The sequence below is a fragment of the Muscardinus avellanarius genome (genome assembly GCF_963383645.1).
Source record: "Muscardinus avellanarius genome assembly, chromosome: 10".
Lineage (NCBI taxonomy): Eukaryota > Metazoa > Chordata > Mammalia > Rodentia > Gliridae > Muscardinus > Muscardinus avellanarius.
In genome coordinates, this window is record NC_137796.1 from 55979643 (window position 1) to 55998810 (window position 19168).

The following is a 19168-nucleotide window of genomic DNA, read 5'->3' on the forward strand; positions in this document are numbered from 1 at the left end:
CTGTTGGGGAGGGGTGGGGGACAGTACCACCTCTCCAAGGTCAGGACCCTGTGTCTAGCCGGTTCATGTATTCTTGCAAGGCCTTCAGCCGGGCATCTATTTCAGCCATGTCGGCGGACTGGTGGTCCCCGCTGTACTCTGGAGAGGTGTGGGGAGGGGGCTTACAAAGCTGAAAGGAACACCCTGGACCCTGCACAGCCCTCAGTGCCCTCCCAGGGGGTCTGGGGCTAACGCTGGAGGGGCACAGATGTAAAGTCCCAGGCTCACCTTTAATGGGGACCCAGCCCCCCGAGTTAGCCAGGTGTCTCTGACGATTGCTGCGCTCCCGAGAGGTGGATTTCTGGTGATGGGATGGGGGCAGCAAGAAAGAGGGTCAGAGCCCGGCGTGGTAGCACACTCTTGTAATCCCAGCATTCAAGAGGCTGAGACAGGAGTATTGCAGTTCGCGGACAGACTAGCTACTTAGGCCCTCTGCAACTCAGTGAGACCCTGTTTCAAAGAATAAAAAATAGGCAGGAGGTGTAGCTTGGAGGTCAAATGCCCCTGGGTTCCATCCCCACACTCACCAAAAAAGAAAGAAAAAAAAAATTAAAAAAGAAAGAAAAAAAAAAAAAGGAAAAGGGTCAGGCTCCCTCCCTCTATTCCTGCTCCCAAACTTCTTGGAAGTTCTGACCCTAGGAACCTCAGGGAAAATAAGAGCTGTAGCCGGGCGTGGTGGCACACACTTGTAATCCCAGCATTTGGGAGGCTGAGACCAGAGGATGGCAGTTTGCAGACAGCCTCAGTTATTTAGTGAGACCCTCTGCAACTCAGTGAGACCCGGTTTCAAAATAAAGAATAAAAAAATAGGGCAGGGGGTGTAGCTCAGAGGTAATGCCCCTGGGTTCCATCCCCAGACCTGCTAAAATAAAGAGCTGTACCTACCAGGCAGCCATTATATCAAAATAATCGCCCCTGTTGGCCCAAAAGCACCCACAGGTGATGACAGGGCTGCTCCTGAATGACTGGTTAAGAAACAGGTACTGAGAGGCCAAGTACGTCAATCACGCAGGTGGTAAGAGGAGAGGGCTTGAAGATCCGGGGCTGGAAGCCAGAACCTTACACAGCGTCCTATGCCTACCCTCCCTCCTATCCCAGGGCCACAACTCTGTTCTCGAACAGAGGTGGAGAGTGTCACCTCTGCAGCCTGAAGCCTGGGATGGGGCATTGAGATGGGGCAGCAGCTTCAGCACTTAATGCTCCCCCTTCCTCCTGCACGGCCTGGGGGGCCACTCACCACAATGGACCCGCTCCAGGGGGTTGGGCTGGGGGGCTTCCCACGGCCAGGGCGGCGGAGTCTGAGGACAGAGAGCATCAAGGGCCACTGGGGGTACCTTTTCCTCCCGCCCGGCCCACCTTTCGTGGTTTCAACGCCCCAAACCCCAATTTCCCTGCAAAGGGCAGTTTCCAGTCTCCCCAGACACCCTTTCCAAAAGATCCTTCCCCCAGCCCAAGTTTTACCCTCTGGAGAGCGACTGGGAGAAATCCTCGAATTCGCTGCAGGAGCTAGCCGACGAGCAGCGGCTGCGGAGACTGTCCACTAGGGGGCGACGCGGCGTGAGTGTCCGCGCCCGCTGCCCGCCGCCCGCCGCCCGCCCGCCCGCCGCCGCCGGCCAGTTACCCGAGGAGCTTCGGCGCCGGGAGCGGTCGGCTGCGTCCCCCCGGCCGGTCACGGCGGCGGGGGCCCGGGCCTGGCGAGACCACGAGAGGGACGGGCCGTCCCCGCTCCCTCCGCTGCCCAGTCGGTTCCGCTGTTGCTGCTGCCTGGAGAGCGGGCGAAGAGCCGCCCTGTGCCCCCCGAACGATGCGAGAGGGGCGCCGCCCGGAGCCGCGTGGCCGAGGCCGGGGAGGGCCGGACGGGCAGTGGGCGGGCGCGGGGCGGGCGACCGCGGGGGCGGCGCGGAGGAGGGCCCGGCACTAACCTCATCCTGATCTCTCTCTGCTTCTTCTCCTTGGCTTTCACGAAGGCCGTGGGGTCGAAGCGGGCCGTGCGACCACCTAGGCAGTGCGGGAGGAGGCGGTCACCGCGCCCGGCCGGCGAGCGCGGGCCCACTCGGCCCCCGGGGGTCGGGGGTCGGGGCACCTGTGGGCGAGGGCGAGGTCCGGGCGGGCCGGCCCCGACCCCGGGCCCCGCGGCCGCTCTCCCGCGAGGAGGACCGCGCGGCGCCTCGGCCGCGGGACGTGGAGCGCTCCCTGGACGTCGAGGCGCGGTCCTCCCGGGCGGCGGGCGGCACCACCGGCGGAGTCCGTCTCCTGAGAGCAGGGGAGGGGCGATCATCTCCCCCATCCTCGACCCGTACGCACCCCCGGGGAACCCTCAGCACCAACCCCTGGATGTCCTGCACACTCACGCCCTCCCGCACGCCCCGCCAACTCCCTGCATCCTAACACGCCGCACTCTCCAGACCCCCCTCCCACGCCGGGCCGCACGTGGCCGCTCCACGGAGCTCAAGCCCCGCCCTTCCCCGCAGACCCAGGCTCCGAGGCCCCGCCCACCCGCCCTCTGGCTCCGCCCACCCCACCCCAGGCGCCACCTGCGGAGCCGCGCCCAGCCCACGCCCTCACCCCCTTCTGTACAAGGCCAGCTCGCTGTTCAGCGTCTTCAGCCGGGCTCGCAGGCTCCGCTCCGACGCCTTCGCCTCCTCGAGCTGCGGGGGGCAAAGAGGCGGCGTGGTCTGCACCCCCGCGGGCCGAGTCCCGGCCCGCCGCCGGCCGCCCCGCTCACCTCCTTGGCCAGGCGGCGGCAGTCCTGGCTGCGGCGGCCCGACAGCCGGCGGCCCAGGCCGCGCTCCTGCCGCAGCTCCAGCTCCAGGCCGTGCACCAGCCCGCGCAGCGCCTCGGCCTCCTGGCGCGCGGCCCGGCCCGCCAGCGCCTCCTCCCGCGCCCGGCCCAGCTGCGCCTCCAGCTCGCGCTTCTCGGCCGCCAGGCGGGACACCCTGCCGAGGTACGAGGGCAGAGGCTGCAGGGCGCCGTCCGCCGCCCCACTCCTCCACCAGGGCGCCCCATTATTTCACCTCCCCACGAGGGGCAACGCCATCCCATCACTCCAGGCTGCCCCAGAGGTTCTTATCTCCCCCTCCTCTGAGGGCCGGGTGGCGCCGCCCATCACCTCACCCACACCCACGGGAAATTCACAGCCCCACCTCATGTACACGCACACGCCTCCCCTGGTGGGGGTGGGCACACGGCCCTGGGAGCTAGGGTTTTGGACGATTTCATCAGTCTGGCCATCTCTGCGCCCTGAAAGGCTGGTCCTAAGGTCCATGTTCCCACCTGCAGAACCTTTCTGCCCAGGGCCTCCAGGTCTGCCCACCCAACTGTTGCCAGGAGCGGCGGCGCACACCTGTATTCCCAGTACTTGGGAAGCTGAGACAGGAGGATCACAGGTTTGAGGACAACCTCAGCAACTTAGTGAGGCTCTCAGCAACTTAGCAAAACCCTGTTTCTAAATAAAACATAAAATAGGGCTGGGGTAAGAAGCTCTGAGGTAAAATGCCCCTGGGTTCAATCTCTAGTACAGGAAAAAAAAGAAAGAAAGAAAGAAAGAAAAGAAAATATAAAAAAAGCAAATCTGCCGGGCGTGGTGGCGCTCGCTTGTAATCCCCGCGCTTGGGAGGCTGAGACAGGAGGATTCCGCAGGTTCGAAGCCAGCCTCAGCTACTTAGTGAGGCTCTCAGCAACTTAGTGAGACCCTGTTTCCAAATAAAATATAAAAAAGGTCTGGGAGTATAGCCCGGAGGTAGAAAGCCTCTGGATTCCACCCCCAGTACCACCAAAAAAAAAAAAAAAAAAAAAAAAAGCAAATCTGATCAGATCACTACCATGTTCAAACCCTTCTAGAAGAAAATGGTATATACACACAAGGCTCTTCTTTGCAGCACTATTAATAGAGTAGAAATAACAAGAATGTAATCCATAGGACTGGTTGGATTTCTGTGGTAATTCTCAGCATCACACAATTCTTCTCTGGTGTGGTTTAGTCCCACACAACAGCGAAAAGGAATGAGGACCCCTGTACCCCATCGCCCAGTGAGCGCCACCATAGCATTTCAAACACTGCAGAACAATATGTTCAACGAGTCCCTTTTCATAAAAGAAAAAAGCATTACATGTTATAGCTATGCTCATACTTTCAAAACCGAATACAATAAGAAACTTAAGAGAAGGATCACCTATGGGGTAGAGAGGAGCACAGAGGAGGGGACAGGGACAGACACTGGGCCTTACTCAATGTGCCCGTCTCAGCTTTGATTCTGAAGCTGAAATTACTGTACATACACAGCACCACGGTGTTGCCCAGTCTGGTCTTGAATCTGCTGGGCTCAAATGATCCTCCTGCCTCAGCCTCCAGAGGAGCTGGCACCACCACAACACCCAGCTAATGTTTTTAAAAGAAAACTGGCCCCCATAGAGACCTCACTATATACCAAGGTTGGTGTAATATTAGAGAATTATGCAAGGTGCCTAAAACACAGTACTTAAGCAAGGGGACAGTCTAAAGACATAGAGAACTGCAAAGAAATCGAACTTTATTAGGAACTCTACTAGAAATTACATTGGCATTATTTTAGAATAAAGAAAATTACTCTCTTACTATGAGAAAACTATAAAATCAAGGAAGTTAGGGAAACAGAGGCATTGTGTTTCTATTTCTAAAAATGAATCTAGCCAGATATGGTAGTGCACACCCATTGTAATCCCCAGTACTTAGGAGGATGAGAGAGGAGAATCACAGGTTTGAGATCAGCCTCGACAACTTAGCAAGACTCCTAGCAACCCAGCAAGACCCTATTTCAAAACAAAACAAAAGCCGGGCAGGTGGCGCACGCTTGTAATCCCCGCGCTTGGGAGGCGGAGACAGGAGGATCGCGCAGGTTCGAAGCCAGCGTAAGAGACCCTGTTTCAAAAATATAAAATAGGTCTGGGAGTGTAGCCCGGAGGTAGAAGGGCTTCCAGGAACCCCAGTACCACCAAAAAAAAAAAAAAAAAAAATTTTAAAAGGGCTGGGGTATGCATAGTTGAGAGGTAGAAAATCCTAGGGTCCAATCCCCAGTACCACAAAAAAACTAAAATAAAAATAGCTCTTTCTACTAAAAGATTCTAAACACGATGTTGACCCAATGATAATGACCATGGCTCTAATACCATGTCCTGCTTTTAAAAACTAAGACCTTCTTGGGAAAATTACTAGTTCTAAGGTTAGAAAGACACACACACACACACACACACACACACACACACACACAGCCTAAAATATCTGGAAATGTCAGACAGCAAGGAAGCCATCAAAGACTATAGGAGTTATTTTTACCAGATACAGGTGCCAACATTAAGGGTTCCTTCTGTCCAAAGACAAGACAATATCAACATCAAAAAACAACTGAAAGCCGAACGTGGTGGCGCACGCTTGTAATCCCCGCGCTTGGGAGGCAGAGACAGGAGGATTGTGCAGGTTCTTAAGCACGCTGGCTTAAGAGACCCTGTTTCCAAATAAAAATATATTTAAAAAAAAAAAAAGTCTGGGAGCATAGCCCGGAGGTAGAAGGGCTTCCAGGAACCCCAGTACCACACACACACAAAAACACACTGCAGCCAGATGTGGTGGCACACCCATGTAATCCCAGTACTTGGAAATCTGAGACAAGAGGCTCACAGGTTCAAAGCCAGCCTCAGCAATTTAGGCTCTCAGCAATTTAGCAAGACTATTTCCAAATAAAAAATAAAATAGGTCTGGGGGTATAGCCTGGAGCTATAGAAGGCTCATGGGTTCTATCCCCAGTACCTCAAAACATAGAAATTAAAAAACAAAAAGGTTTAGCTCAGTGATAGAATGCCCCTGGGCTCAATCCCCAGTACTCACCTATAATCCCAGTACTTGGGAGGCTGAGACAGAAGGATACTGATTTCATGGACAGCCTCAGCAACTTAGTGAGGCTCTACTTCAAAATAAAAAGGGCAGTGCCCAAACCCACAAAAAAAACAAAAGTCTCAGGGCTTAACCCCGCTTCACTGGAAAGAAATACTGGGTACAGAAGACCTTCACCACCAGAGCCACCTGAATAAAATCAGCAAGGTCCAGACTGGGTGACTCTACAGGACAAAGAACCTGCTTTCTTCACAAATAAATTGCATGAAGCCAGGCGTGGTGGCGCACGCGCGTAATCCCAGCGCTTGGGAGGCTGAGACAAGAGGATCACACAGGTTCGAAGCCAGCCTCAGCTACTTAGTGAGGCCCTCAGCAACTTAGTGAGACCCTGTTTCCAAATAAAATATAAAAGAGGTCTGGGAGTATAGCCCAGAGGTAGAAAGCCTCTGGGTTCCACCCCAGTACCACCAAAAAAAATAAACAAAACAAACAAACAAATAAATAAATTGCATGAAAAGGTAGGGAGGACTGTAAATTGAGAGATTTAAGAAACACACTAACAAAGTGCAGTGTACAGCTATAATTGGATACTAATTCAAGTCACAGATCAAAAAGATACCTGATGCCAGGCATGGTGCCACATGCTTGTAATCCCAGCATTTGGGAGGCTGAGACAGGAAGATCTTGGTTCACAGACAGCTTCAGCTACTTAGTGAGGCTCTCTGCAACTTAGTGAGAAGCTGTTTCAATAAATAAAGAATAAAAAATAGAGCTGGGGGTGTAGCTCAAAGGTAGAACGCCCCTGGTTTCCAACCCCAGTACCAAAGGAAAAAAAAGATACCTGAGAGTGTGAATGCACAGGCACATAGTATCAGATGAAACCATAGGATGCTGGTGAACTGTGTTGGATGTGATAAGAGCTGTGTGTGTGTGTGTGGGGGGGGTACTGGGGATGGAATCTAGGTGCCTTCAACCTCCAGCATGCCACCCTGAACCTATTTTATTTTTTATTTGGAAACAGGTTTCACTAAGTTGTTGAGAACAGTTTCAAACTTGTGGCCTTCCTGTCTTAGCTTCCCAAGTACTGGAATTTCAAGCCCATGCCACCATGCCTGACATTTTGCTTATTTTGAAACAGAGTCTCTGCTAAATTGCTATAGCTAAAGCCAGTGTGGTGGTGCAAGCTTGTAATCCCCACGCTTGGGAGGCGGAAACAGGAGGATCGCACAGAAACAGGAGGATCACACAGGTTCGTAGCCAGGCTCGCTGGCTCTGGAGACCCTATTTCCAAATAAAAATATTTTTAAAAAAAAGGTCTGGGAGTGTAGCCCAGAGGTAGAAGGGCTTCCAGGAACCCCAGTACCAAAAAAAAAAAAAAAAAAAAAAAAAAAAAAAAAAACATAAAACTCTGTGGCCCCTAGCTCTCCAAGAAGCTTCCCATTCAACCTGAGCCCAGCTGACCCCTGCCTTCCTCTCCTCCCACTTCTCTACCCCACCAGAATCCAGCCTATGCCATTCTCTCCTTCTAGTTCTCTCCTCCTGCCCCTGGTCAGGACTCCACCCATCCTGGGAAGCCTGCCTGCCTGCCTCCAGTGTGCTGGGCTCTGGCACTCTCAGCACCAGACTGAGAAGAGCTGGTACCTATCAGTGTGACTGGCTGCCCTAGGCCAGGCCCCACGCTCTGCAGCAGTCTCCAGCTGTCTGGTATACACCGCAGCTCTGTAGCCAGGCTGCCTGACAACCCCACGTTTTACATGCTGAGAGACCCTGGGAAGCTTCAAGTCAAATCTCTGGGCCTCTGCCTTCTCATCTGTGAAAAGGAAGGATAATGAAGACCCCCTAAATGGTCCTAGGAATCTATGAAGAGCACCTAAGACTGCATCCATAGGCATCAGTTAGTGCCAGACAGTGTATGAGTTCAATAAATGTTGGAGGAATGAACGAATGGGTCTTGGAATCTTCCCAAACTCTAACTCCAGGCTGCCCCAAGGAAGACAGACAGAGGCAGCCAACCGCTCTGAGCTCTCAAGGCACGCTCTAGCGCTTTAGTTGGTTCGGCGGGCTGGGGGCGCCACCTCGTGGCCACCTTGGGAAGCACATGCACACGGTATAACCAAGGCAGATCCTGGGATGCGGGATGTTGAAAGCTTCTCTGGCTTCCCACTCTGGCCTCCCACTGTGGGTTCCCCCTCTCCCCAACAGTACACAGCCAAGAACCCTCAGCTCCGTGAGCTCCCATTCCTGGGAAGAGAGCGGGTCAGTCCTCCCTGTGGGAGCCTGACACTCCATCCGGGGCTGGCAGGTGTCAAACAGCTATGGTGGCGCACGATTGTAATCCCAGCATTTGGGAGGCTGAGACAGGAGGATCGCGGTTCGTGGACAGCCTCAGTCACTTAGTGAGGCGCTTTGCAACCCAGTGAGACCCTGTTTCAAAATAAAGAATAAAAAATAGGGCTGGAAGTGTAGCTCGGCTGTAGAATGCCCCTGGGTTCCATCTGAGTGCCGCAAAGAAAAGAAAAAGAAAAAAGAAATCAAACAGAGCGGAGGGGCTGGTGATAGGAAGGGGGCTTAGCACTGGGTGCCTGGACTTAAGGTAGCCACGCAGTATTAACCACTGTGTGACCTGGAAAAAGTTCCGTAACTTCTCTGGTGATGACAGCATCATCTACCTCATAGGGCTGCTGTGGAGGCAAAATGAACTCAACCACAGAGCACTGAGCAGGGCCAGCACGCAGCAAAACATAACCCACAGTAACTGCTGGTGTTATCGTTACTAAAAATATCACTAGGCTGGGCATGATGGTGTACAACTGTAATCCCAGTTCCTGGGAGGCTGAGACAGGAAGGTCTTAGGTTCAAGGCCAGCCTCAGCCACTTAGCGAGACCTGGTTTCAAAATAAAACAGGATGCTGCGGGCCTATCTCAGAGGTAGAAAGCCCCTGGATTCAATCCCCAGTACCAAAAATAAATAAAAAAATAAAATTATCACTAGTCAGGTCACCTCCAGGTGGAGGTGAAGGGAACTAGATCAGGTCCCTGATCCAGCTCACCCACAGATGGCATCACTAAATATACCCAAGCCTTCCCTTTCTGCACTCGCTCACCCCCTTGTTGTCCTCCATTCCCACTGACACAAGGACTTTGCACAAGCCGTCCCTCTGCCTACAATGCTCCCCCAGCTCCTTCACCGAGCCGACCCCAACACCCACCAGGGCCTGTCGCAGCTCCTGCTCCTGTCTCACCCGTTTCTGAAGACAAGCTCGGACCCATCTGCCCTGGGCCGGGCATAGCACGAGGGGCAGGAGGAGTCAGCACAAGAGGCATCCAGTGAAGGGCTCACCCCACCTCTCAGCATGCTGGTCCCTCTGCCAACAGCGCCCTCCTCACCCGGCGGGGTGAGGACCAGCCCCACCTACTCGGAGTCCTCATCCTCTGCAAACAGACCCCTCTCCCTCACTGGCTGGAGCCTAGAGGGCAGGGCCAGGTCAGCCTCGGTCACCAGTGTATCTCCAGCACCCCCCAACAGAAAGTGGGTACAGAGGAGGGGCTCAGAATGAGCAGGGTGAGTGCGGGATGGCCACCCCCAAAGCTCGAGATGCATGGGGGCCCCAAAGCGCACACACACTCACTGCTCCCGAAGGTGCCAGAGCTCTGTCTCCCGCGTGTCCCGGGTGTCCTGGCCGTCCCGCCCTCGAAGGCGGCCCAGCTCCTCCTTCAGCGAGCGGATGATGCCCTGCAGGACTACGGGGTCCGGCTTGCCCTGGTACGGGAGGGGCAGCGGGTAGTGAATCCTGGGGAGGGGGATCAGAACCGCGGCATCTCAGAAACCAAGAAGCCACCCAGGGTGACGGCCAGGTTCTGAGAGCAAAGCAAGAGAATGCACAATCTCAGGACCCCTACCCATGCTCTAACCGCAGCTTCAGGGCCTGTTCTCACCCCCAACGACGCCCTTGAACCAGACACTTGCCCCTAACAGCCTCCAGAACTTTTTTTTTGGGGGGGGGGTACTGAATATTGAACCCAGTGGTATTCTCTCTGCGAGCTACAACCCTTTTTGTTCTTTATTTTAAAACAGGGTCTCACTAAGTTGCTACAGATCTTGCTAAATTGGTGAGGCTGGCTGGCTTCAAACCTGGGATCCTCTTGTCTCAGCCTCACAGGTACTGAGATGACAGGTGTGTGCCACCATGCCTAGCTCTTAGACATCTTATGACATGATACTCTACTATTTAAAGCACTGGTAATGGTTATTCTGGTACTTATAGCCAAACACAATACTAAATGATACACAGGCAAAGATTACAAAGATGAGGTTTTTTTTTTTTGTTTTTTGGGTTGTTTTGGGTTTTTTTTGGTGGTACTGGGGTTCCTGGAAGCCCTTCTACCTCCAGGCTATACTCCCAGACCTATTTTATGCTTTTTTTGGAAACAGGGTCTCTTAAGACAGCGTGGCTGGCTTCGAACCTGCGCAATCCTCCTGTCTCTGCCCCCCAAGCGCGGGGAGTACAAGCGTGTGCCACCATGCCCGGCAAAGATGAGGTATAAATACCTTCCCCACCAATATCCAAGTACTGGGGCTTCTTGCCCACCCCGCCCATCAGCCTGGGCCTGGAGCCAGACTCTTGTGCCCACCTGTCAAACTCCACGGAATAGATGAGAATCAGGTAGCGCTTGGAATTGAGTTGAGCAGATCTGGGGGCCAAGGAGCCTGGGCGGCCCCCCAGCTTGCGGTTCCGCAGGGACTCCAGGTCTGTGTAGGTCAGCAGGTCGAGGGTGACCGACTCACTGCTCTGTTGGAGAGGAGGGGAGGAGCTTTGCAGGAGCCACATGGCCACACCCAGAGCACACAGCACAGGCTGCCTCCCCTCACCGGGCCCTGCACTGCACTTTCCCACACTGAGGCCAGGGTCAGGATGGCCCTGTCCCTGCTGACACAAGGATGCCGTAGGAGGGATAAGCTGGAAAGAACCTAGATGTTCAACCATGGGGGGTTCGGGGGGACAGCTTAGACCTGTGCTGTCCACAGGCCCCTAGGGTCCCCAAGATACCCCACGCAACTCCAGAGTCAGGAGGCCAAAATTATTTTCACAGTTATACAAAGATCTATCTGCCTTTTGTTTTAGTACTAGGTTGAACCCAGGGGCATTTTACCTCCCAGTTATACTACCAGACCTTTTTTTTGTGTGTGTGGGACTGGGGATAGAACCCAGAGGCATTTTACCTCTGAGCTACATCCTCAGCCCTATTTTTTTCTTTTCTTTTTGCGGGACTGGGGATGGAACCCGGGGGGCATTCAACCTCCAAGCTATACCCCCTGCCCTATTTTTCTTTATTTTGAAACCAGGTCTTACTGAGTTGCAGAGGGCCTCACTAAGTAGCTGAGGCTGTCTGCAAACCGCGATCCTCTGGTCTCAGCCTCCCAAATGCTGGGATTACAAATGTGCACCACCACGCCCGGCCCTCAGCCCTATTTCTTATTCTTTATTTTGAAACAGGGTCTCACTGAGTTGCAAAGGGCCTCACTAAGCAGCTGAGGCTGTCCCTGAACCACAATCCTCCTGTCTCAGCCTCCCAAATGCTGGGATTACAAGCTTGTGCCACCATGTCCAGCTTTATTTTTTATTTTGAAATAGGGTCTTGCTAGGTTGCTGAAGCTGGCCTTGAACCTGTGATCCCAAGTACTGGGATTACAGGTGTGTACTGCCAGGCCCGGATTCCTCTGCCTTTTTTAAGTGTGCTGATATGCACATTAGTGGTGCAAAAAGAATGGCGGGTGAAACTGCTGGCACCTCAGCAGAAATCAAGCCAGTGGCACTGAATGGCACCAAGAATCAATGCATTCTCCATGCCCGGCAGCCTCAGGGACCTGGGGAGGAGGGAGAAACCACAAGAACGAGGAACACACCAAGTGAAAGCTAGGAGCATTCTAGATGACAGAGTAAAAATGACCAAATTGTCTGACTCTCAACTCTTGAGTTCACTATCCCTTCACTATTCTACACAATTTTCAGAAAATGAGGCCAGGCGAGATGGTGCCTACCTGTAATCTCAGTACTTGGGACACTGAGACAGGAGGATCACAGGTTAGTGGTCAGTCTCAGCTACTTAGTAAAACCCTGTTTCAAAAATAAAACAGAAGCCGGGCGTGGTGGCGCACGCTCGTAATCCCAGTACTTGGGAGGCTGAGACAGGAGGATTGTGCAGGTTCGAAGCCAGCCTCAGCTACTTAGTGAGGCTCTCAGCAACTTAGTTTCCAAACAAAATATAAACTAGGTCTGGGAGTGTAGCCCAGAGGTAGAAAGCCCTGGGTTCCATCCCCAGTACCACAAAAAATATAAATAAATAATTAAAATAAAATACGGCGGAACGTGATGGCATGCGCTTGTAATCCCAGTACTTGGGAGGCTGAGACAGGAGGATCACAGGTTTGTGGCCAGCCTCGGCTACTTAATGAGGCCCTTCACAACTTAGACCCTGTTTCAAAAGAAAAAATAAAAACTAGGGCTGGGAGTATAGCTCAGAGGTAGAACGCTCCTGAGTTCGATCCCCAGAACCACAAAGAAAGAAAAATAAAAATTAAAAATAATACAAGATAGGGCTAGGGGTGTAGTTCAATGTTAGAGTGCCCCAGGTTTAATCCCTAGTTACAAAGAAATAAAGGAAGAAAGGAAGACATCAGGCGTGGTGGCACACACTTGTAACCCCGGCATTCAGGAGACTGACACCAGAGGATAGCAGTTTGCAGACAGCCTCAGCTTAGTGAGGCCCTTTGCAACTCAGTGAGACTCTGTTTCAAAAGAAAGAATAAAAAATAGGGCTGGGGGTGTAGCTCAGAGGTAGAATGCATCTGGGTTCCATCCCTAGTACTGCAAGAAATAAAAATAAAAATAAAGGAAGGAAGAAAGAGAAAAAGGGAAGAAAATGAGAAGCACCCTTCTGCCACATACCAAAGCCTGACAGTGACCCCAGGAAAAAAGCCCTTGTGCAATCGGGTTTGGCGCCAAATCAGCCACTTTTTCATGGAACACTATTTTTTTACTTGAAAGAACGACTGACAGACAAAACTGTGGTTATTCAGACTCGGGTATTTGGCAGGCAGCTTCTCAACATGAACAGAGTGAGCCTGTCTCTTCAAGGAAAACCGTCAATAGATTTGTCGCCAATAATAAAACTCAAGCTTTGCACTTGCATTAGAATTAGAATTTTGGAAAACCTGTGCCTGCCGTTGCGCTTGATGGCTTCTAGATGTTCAAAGATTCTCCTGGTGTGATCTTGTGGGGATATTAATAAATGTCACTCCCTGACACTGTATGATAAAAAAAAGATCGACATTTAGAAGATCTGTTTAAGTCAATGTACTAATATTTTCCAAATGACCAACACATGATATTACAAAATCATGCGGGGATAAAAGACCTATGCAAAGTACAAGATACACAGGCGTGGTGGAGCATACCTGTAATCCCAGGACTTGGGAGGTTCAGACAGGAGGATTGCCGGCTTGCAGCCAATCTCAGCAATTTAGTGACGACCCTGCTTCAAAATTTAAAAATAAAAATAAAAAGAGTTGGGGGTATAGATCAGATGTAGAACACCCCTGAGTTCAATCCCTAGTACCAAAAAGAAGAAGAAGAAGAAGAAGAAGAAGAAGAAGAAGAAGAAGAAGAAGAAGAAGAAGAAGAAGAAGATGATGATGATGATGATGATGATGATGGAGCGCAAGATATATCAATGAGTTTGGGGATTTTGTCTTTTCTTTCTGTTTGGGTGCTGGGGACCTAACTCACGGCCCCAGGTGTACCATGCTAGCACTCTCCCACTGAGCCACATCCCCAGCCCAAGTAATGGGTTTGAACCTTTGAATACTGGCAGTAGGAGACCACTGCTGAGGTTTCAGATTCCACGTTCAACTGAGCTTCAAGAAACTGTACTTAAAGCCGGGCGTGGTGGCACACACTTGTAATCCCCGCGCTTGGGAGCCTGAGACAGGAGGATCTCACAGGTTCGAAGCCAGCCTCAGCTACTTAGTGAGGCTCTCAGCAACTTAGTGAGACCCTGTTTCCAAATAAAATATAAAAGAGGTCTGGGAGTATAGCCCGGAGGTAGAAAAGCGCCTGGGTTCCATCCCCAGTACCACCAAAAAAAAAAAAAGAAAGAAAGAAAGAAACTGTACTTGTCCAGTTTTAGTGTGTTAGCAAAGGAGAATACTCACAGTTATTTGAAAAAGCTATTAAAGTACTCCCTCTTCTAACTCTATAACTATACTCTTCAAACAAAACATATCAACAGACTGAATGTAGAAGTGCATGAGAATCCAGCAAGTTTCTACTATTAAGCCAGGCATTAAAAAGATTTGCAAAATGGAAAACAATGCTATGCTTCTTAATAACTTTTTTGTTTTAGAAAATACACTTTTTATTAGAATATTCAGTTTAACATCTAAAAGGTTTAGTTTTTTTTCCTAATTAATTCAGAAATCTTTAATTTTTTTTCTTTTCTTTTTTTTTTTTTTTTTTTTTTTGCTGCTGGGGATTGAACCTCCGAGCTACATCCCCAGCCCAATGTTTTATTCTTTATTTTGAAATAGGATCTCACTAAGTTACGGATGGCCGAAGTAGCTGAGGCTATCTGCAAACCCAGTTCCTCCTGTCTCAGCCTCCCAAGTACTGGGATTACAAGTGTGTGCCACCACGCCCAGTTAAATTTTTGTTTTAATTTCTAATATGGCATTGACATTTGCAAATATCACCTGCATAAACAAAAGCTCCTGGTGTTCTCTATAGTCCTTAAGCGTATAAAGGAGTCACGAAACCAAATAGTTTGAGAATCCCTGAGTTATATATATCATGATGCTGTGTACAATGCAACACTAAGCAATCACTAACAAGGATGATAAATTCAAAAGCTGATTAATAGCTGAGAATCAAAGGTTCGAGGCCAGCCTCAGAAACTTAGCAAGACCCTATTTTAAAATAAAAATTAGCCGGGTCTAGTGGTGCATGCTTGTAATCCCAGCATTCAGGAGGCTGAGACAGGAGGATCATGGTTCGCGGACAGCCTCAGCTACTTGGTGAGGCCCTCCGCAACTCAGTGAGACCCGGTTTCAAAATAAAGAATCAAATATAAGGCTGGGGGTGTAGCTCCAAGGTGGAATGCCCCTGGGCTCCACCCCCAATGCCACAAAAACAAATAATAATAATAATAATAATAATAATAATAATAATAATAATAGGACTGAAAAACAGGTCTGGTGGTGTAACTTGGAGGTAGAATGCCCCTGGGTCCCAACCCCAGTACTGCAAAATAAAAAAAATTAAAATTAAAAATATTAAAAATTAGCCGGGCATGGTGGCGCACACTTATAATCCCAGCACTTAGGAGGCTGAGACAGGAGATCTCACAGGTTTGAAGCCAGCCTCAGCTACTTAGTGAGGCTCTCAGCAACTTAGTGAAACCCTGTTTCCAAATAAAGTATAAAATAGGTCTGGGAGTGTAGCCCCAAGGTAGAAAAAAATAAAACAAAATAATTAAAAGGTCTGAGGGAGTAGCTTAGAGGTAGAAAGCCCCTGGGTTCAATTCCTAGTGCCAAGAAAAAAATGTTAATAGTAAAAATAATACCCATATATAGCAGTTATTATTAGCCAAACACTATACCAAGCTTTTTATACATAATAACTCATAATCTTCAAAACACTGTGAAATGGGAACTACTATTAATTCCACTTTACAGACAGGGAAACTAAGGCCCTGACAGAAGCAACTGGCTCAAGGCTTCTACCTAGGAAGTACAGTGATGAGTCTTAATTCAAAGTAAAATTTTGAGCTGGGCATGGTGGCGCAGGCTTGTAATGCTAGCATTCGGGAGGCTGAGACAGGAGGATCGTGGTTCAAGGACAGCCTCAGCTATTTAGTGAGGCCCTCTGCAACTCAGTGAGACCCTGTTTCAAAATAAAGAATAAAAAATAGGGCTGGGAGTGTAGCTCGGAGGTAGAACGCCCCTGGGTTCCATCTCCAGTACCGCAAAAAAAAAAAAAAAAAAAAAGTAAAATTTTGCCATCTGGATGGAGGATTTTAAAAGGCTATAAGGGCCAGGCGTGGTGGCCCACGCTTGTAATCCCCGCGCTTGGGAGGCTGAGACAGGAGGATCGCGCAGGTTCGAAGCCAGCCTCAGCTACTTAGTGAGGCTCTCAGCTACTTAGTGAGACCCTGTTTCCAAATAAAGTATAAAATAGGTCTGGGAGTGTAGCCCGGCGGTAGAAAGCCTCTGGGTTCCACCCCTAGTACCACCAAAAAAAAAAAAAAAAAGAAAGGATATTATAATAGACTCTCACTTTCTAAGTCACATATTAGTACCTTCAGTTTTATGAGAGAATGAACGTTTTGCCTTTAATCAGAGGAACAATATAGTTGTCTATACTCTAAATTCTAACCTGTTTTTGTTTTCTATTAGTTTATGTGTGTTATGTATTAGTAGGGTTGGAACCCAAAGTCATTCTACCTCCCAGCTATACACCAACCCTTTTGTATTTCTTATTTTGAGACAGGGTCTCGCTTAATTGCTAAGGCTGACCTCAAACCAGCAATCCTCCTGTCTCAGTCTTCCAAATACTGGGATTTTAGGCGTGTGCCACCACACTCAGCTACTATTCCATCTTTTTTTTTTTTTTTTGCAGGTCTTGGGATGGAACCCAGGGGCATTTGACCTCCGAGCTACACCCCCTGCCTTATTTTTTATTCTTTATTTTGAAGCCAGGTCTCACTGAGTTGCAGAGGGCCTAAGTAGCTGGGGCTGTCTGCGAACCGCGATCCTCCGGTCTCAGCCTCCTGAATGCTGGGATTACAAGCATGCGCCACCACGCCCGGCTGCATCTTTCTTAAAATTATTTACTTGTTTAGTGTGTGTATGTGTCACTGGGGATTGAACCCAGAAGCATTCTACTTCTAAGCTACACCCTCAGTCCTATTTCGTATTCTTTACTTTGAAACAGGTTCTCACTAGATTGATGAGAGTCTTACTACTTGCTGAGGCTGTCCTTGAACCTGTGATGTTCCTATCTCAGCCTCCCAAGTACTGGGGTTACAAGCGTGCACTACCACATCCAGCTACTGTTGTATCTTTTGTGTGTGTGTGTGGTACTGGGGGTGGAACCCAGGGGCTTTTCTACCTCCAGGCTACACTCCCAGACCTATTTTATATTTTGTTTGGAAACAGGGTCTCACTAAGTTGCTGAGAGCCTCACTAAGTAGCTGAGGCTGTCCACAAACCACGATCCTCCTGTCTCAGCCTCCCAAGCACTGGGATTACAAATGTGCGCCACCACACCCGGCTCCTTTCGGGAGGCTGAGACAGGAGGATCGCAGATCGTGGACAGCCTCAACTACTTAGTGAGGCCGTCTGCAACTCAGTGAGACCTTGTTTCAAAATAAAGAATAAAAAATAGGGCCGGGGTGTAGCTAGGAGGTAGAATGCCCCTGGGTTCCATCTCTAGTAAAAAAAAACAAAAACAAAAAAAATGCAGCCAGGTGTAGTGGCATACAATTTTAATCCCAGTACTTGGGAGGCTGAGATAGGAGTATTCTAAATTCAAGCCAGCCTCAGCAACTCAGTGAGGCTCTCAGCAACCTACTGAGACCCTGTTTACAAATTAAATTTAAAAAAAAAAAAAAAAAAAGGTCTGGGTGTAGCTCAGAGATAGAAGACCTCTGGGTTCCATCCCAGTACCAAAAAAAAAAAAGTAAGTTGCAGAATACCTTGGAAAATATATATCAACTACATGTAATTATAGATCTGCAAATATACTCACACACAAACACAGAGAAATAAGTAAGCTGGGTAGTTTTGCCCAAAATCTTAACAGGAGCATTAGGAGTGCAGTGACTTTCATCTTTACTTCTCAGTGATCTGAATTTTCTACATGAGAATAACTATCTCTAGAACCAAAACAAGCCATTTACATTTGAGAACGAAGAAAAAGCCCTGTCCCTTCAATGAAGAAGGCATGGGGTCCTCCATACAACCTGGGGCATCTAGCCCAAGAATCTGGGGGACAGAGCCCTCCCCCGAGCCATCAGCCCTGGTCCCTACCTGTGTGAGGGCCGACTCCAGCATGTTACAGAAGATGTTAAACTGTTTGAAGTTCCCTGTCTTGTGTGTCAAATCTTCGATGACTGTGTGGGAAGAAAAGTCCCTCCTGAGGTCTGACCTACTGCCTGGTACAAGGGCGGCCCATCCAAGATCTCCAACTCTCCCAACTCCAGTGGAGGAATGAGGCTTACACCTCCCCATCTCAGAGAGCTCGTGGTCAGACAGAAGAAGCCTCTAAGTGGCTTCATCATCACGGGTCACAGGGAAGCTGGCCGGGGCGGGGAGGCGAGGCGAGCCCATCCCAGCAGGCACACTCACAGCTGGCGTCAAACTCGCCCCGCCACTGGTCAGCTGTCATCCGGTCCTCCACCTCCAGCTCCAGCACCTGCCCAGAAACCACCACCCGCACGGCGTGCTCCACGCCCCGGAACACGTAGTCCACCTGCAGGCCAGCTGGCTGGTCCATGGCCAGTGTCACTGCAAAGGGAGAGAAGACAGAAACGCAGAGGAGCTGAGGACCCTGACTCCTGGGCTGGAAAACCAAGAGTCATTCTCTGTGCTAGTCTTTTGTTTTGTTCGTACTGAGGATTGAGCCCAGGGGCATTCTGCCTCCCGGCCACACCCCAGACCGGTTTCTTTTTCATTTTGAAACAGGGTCTCCCTAAGTTGCTGAAAGCCTCACTAAATTGCTGAGACTGGCCTCAAATCTGTGAGCCTCAAATCTCCTATCTCAGCCTCCCAAGTGCTAGGATTACAGATGTACGCCACTTCATCCAGCTCAGGATTCGTATTCTGAATCCATCATTTACCAACTGTGGCACCTGAAGAGAAATGACTTTACCTCTCCATGACTCCGTTTTCTCATCTGGAAATGGGTACAGGTACCTCAAAGCTGTGTTGAGGATTAAACTGGATGGCGCACATACAAGCTCTAAGACCTGTATCCTGCATGCTACTGTGTCCAACACGCGCCGGCCAACAGAAATAGATGATAATCTGGATTAATGCCACTGATTACTATTCATTTCATTTATTCTGCAAAACTGGTGAACAATCAAGCAGGAAAAGGGGAACAGGGGCCACTGGGGCCAGGTAAGTCAGAGCAAGCCTCTCAGGGAGGTAGTGTTTAAGCAGAGAACTGAAGCAGGTGGGAATGAGCCATACGGTTATCTGCATGC

At 50.1% G+C, this 19168-nt stretch overlaps 1 protein-coding gene across 1 annotated transcript; it reads right to left on the reverse strand.

Annotated features, from left to right (window-relative positions):
- Positions 1–40: 40 nt before the first annotated feature.
- On the reverse strand, positions 41–18465 carry CCDC61 (coiled-coil domain containing 61; the record flags this gene model as incomplete). The annotated part of the gene is made up of 13 exons (XM_080703391.1): positions 18309–18465; positions 17991–18073; positions 10538–10695; positions 9535–9696; positions 2765–2975; positions 2605–2687; positions 2123–2292; positions 1958–2037; positions 1661–1799; positions 1501–1579; positions 1277–1337; positions 268–340; positions 41–138 (listed from the first exon to the last, which is right to left on the reverse strand). The coding sequence occupies exons 1-13, from the start codon at positions 18454–18456 to the stop codon at positions 41–43; spliced, it is 1545 nt and encodes a 514-aa protein (XP_080559517.1). The 5' UTR covers positions 18457–18465.
- Between the last annotated feature and the right edge of the window lie 703 nt (positions 18466–19168).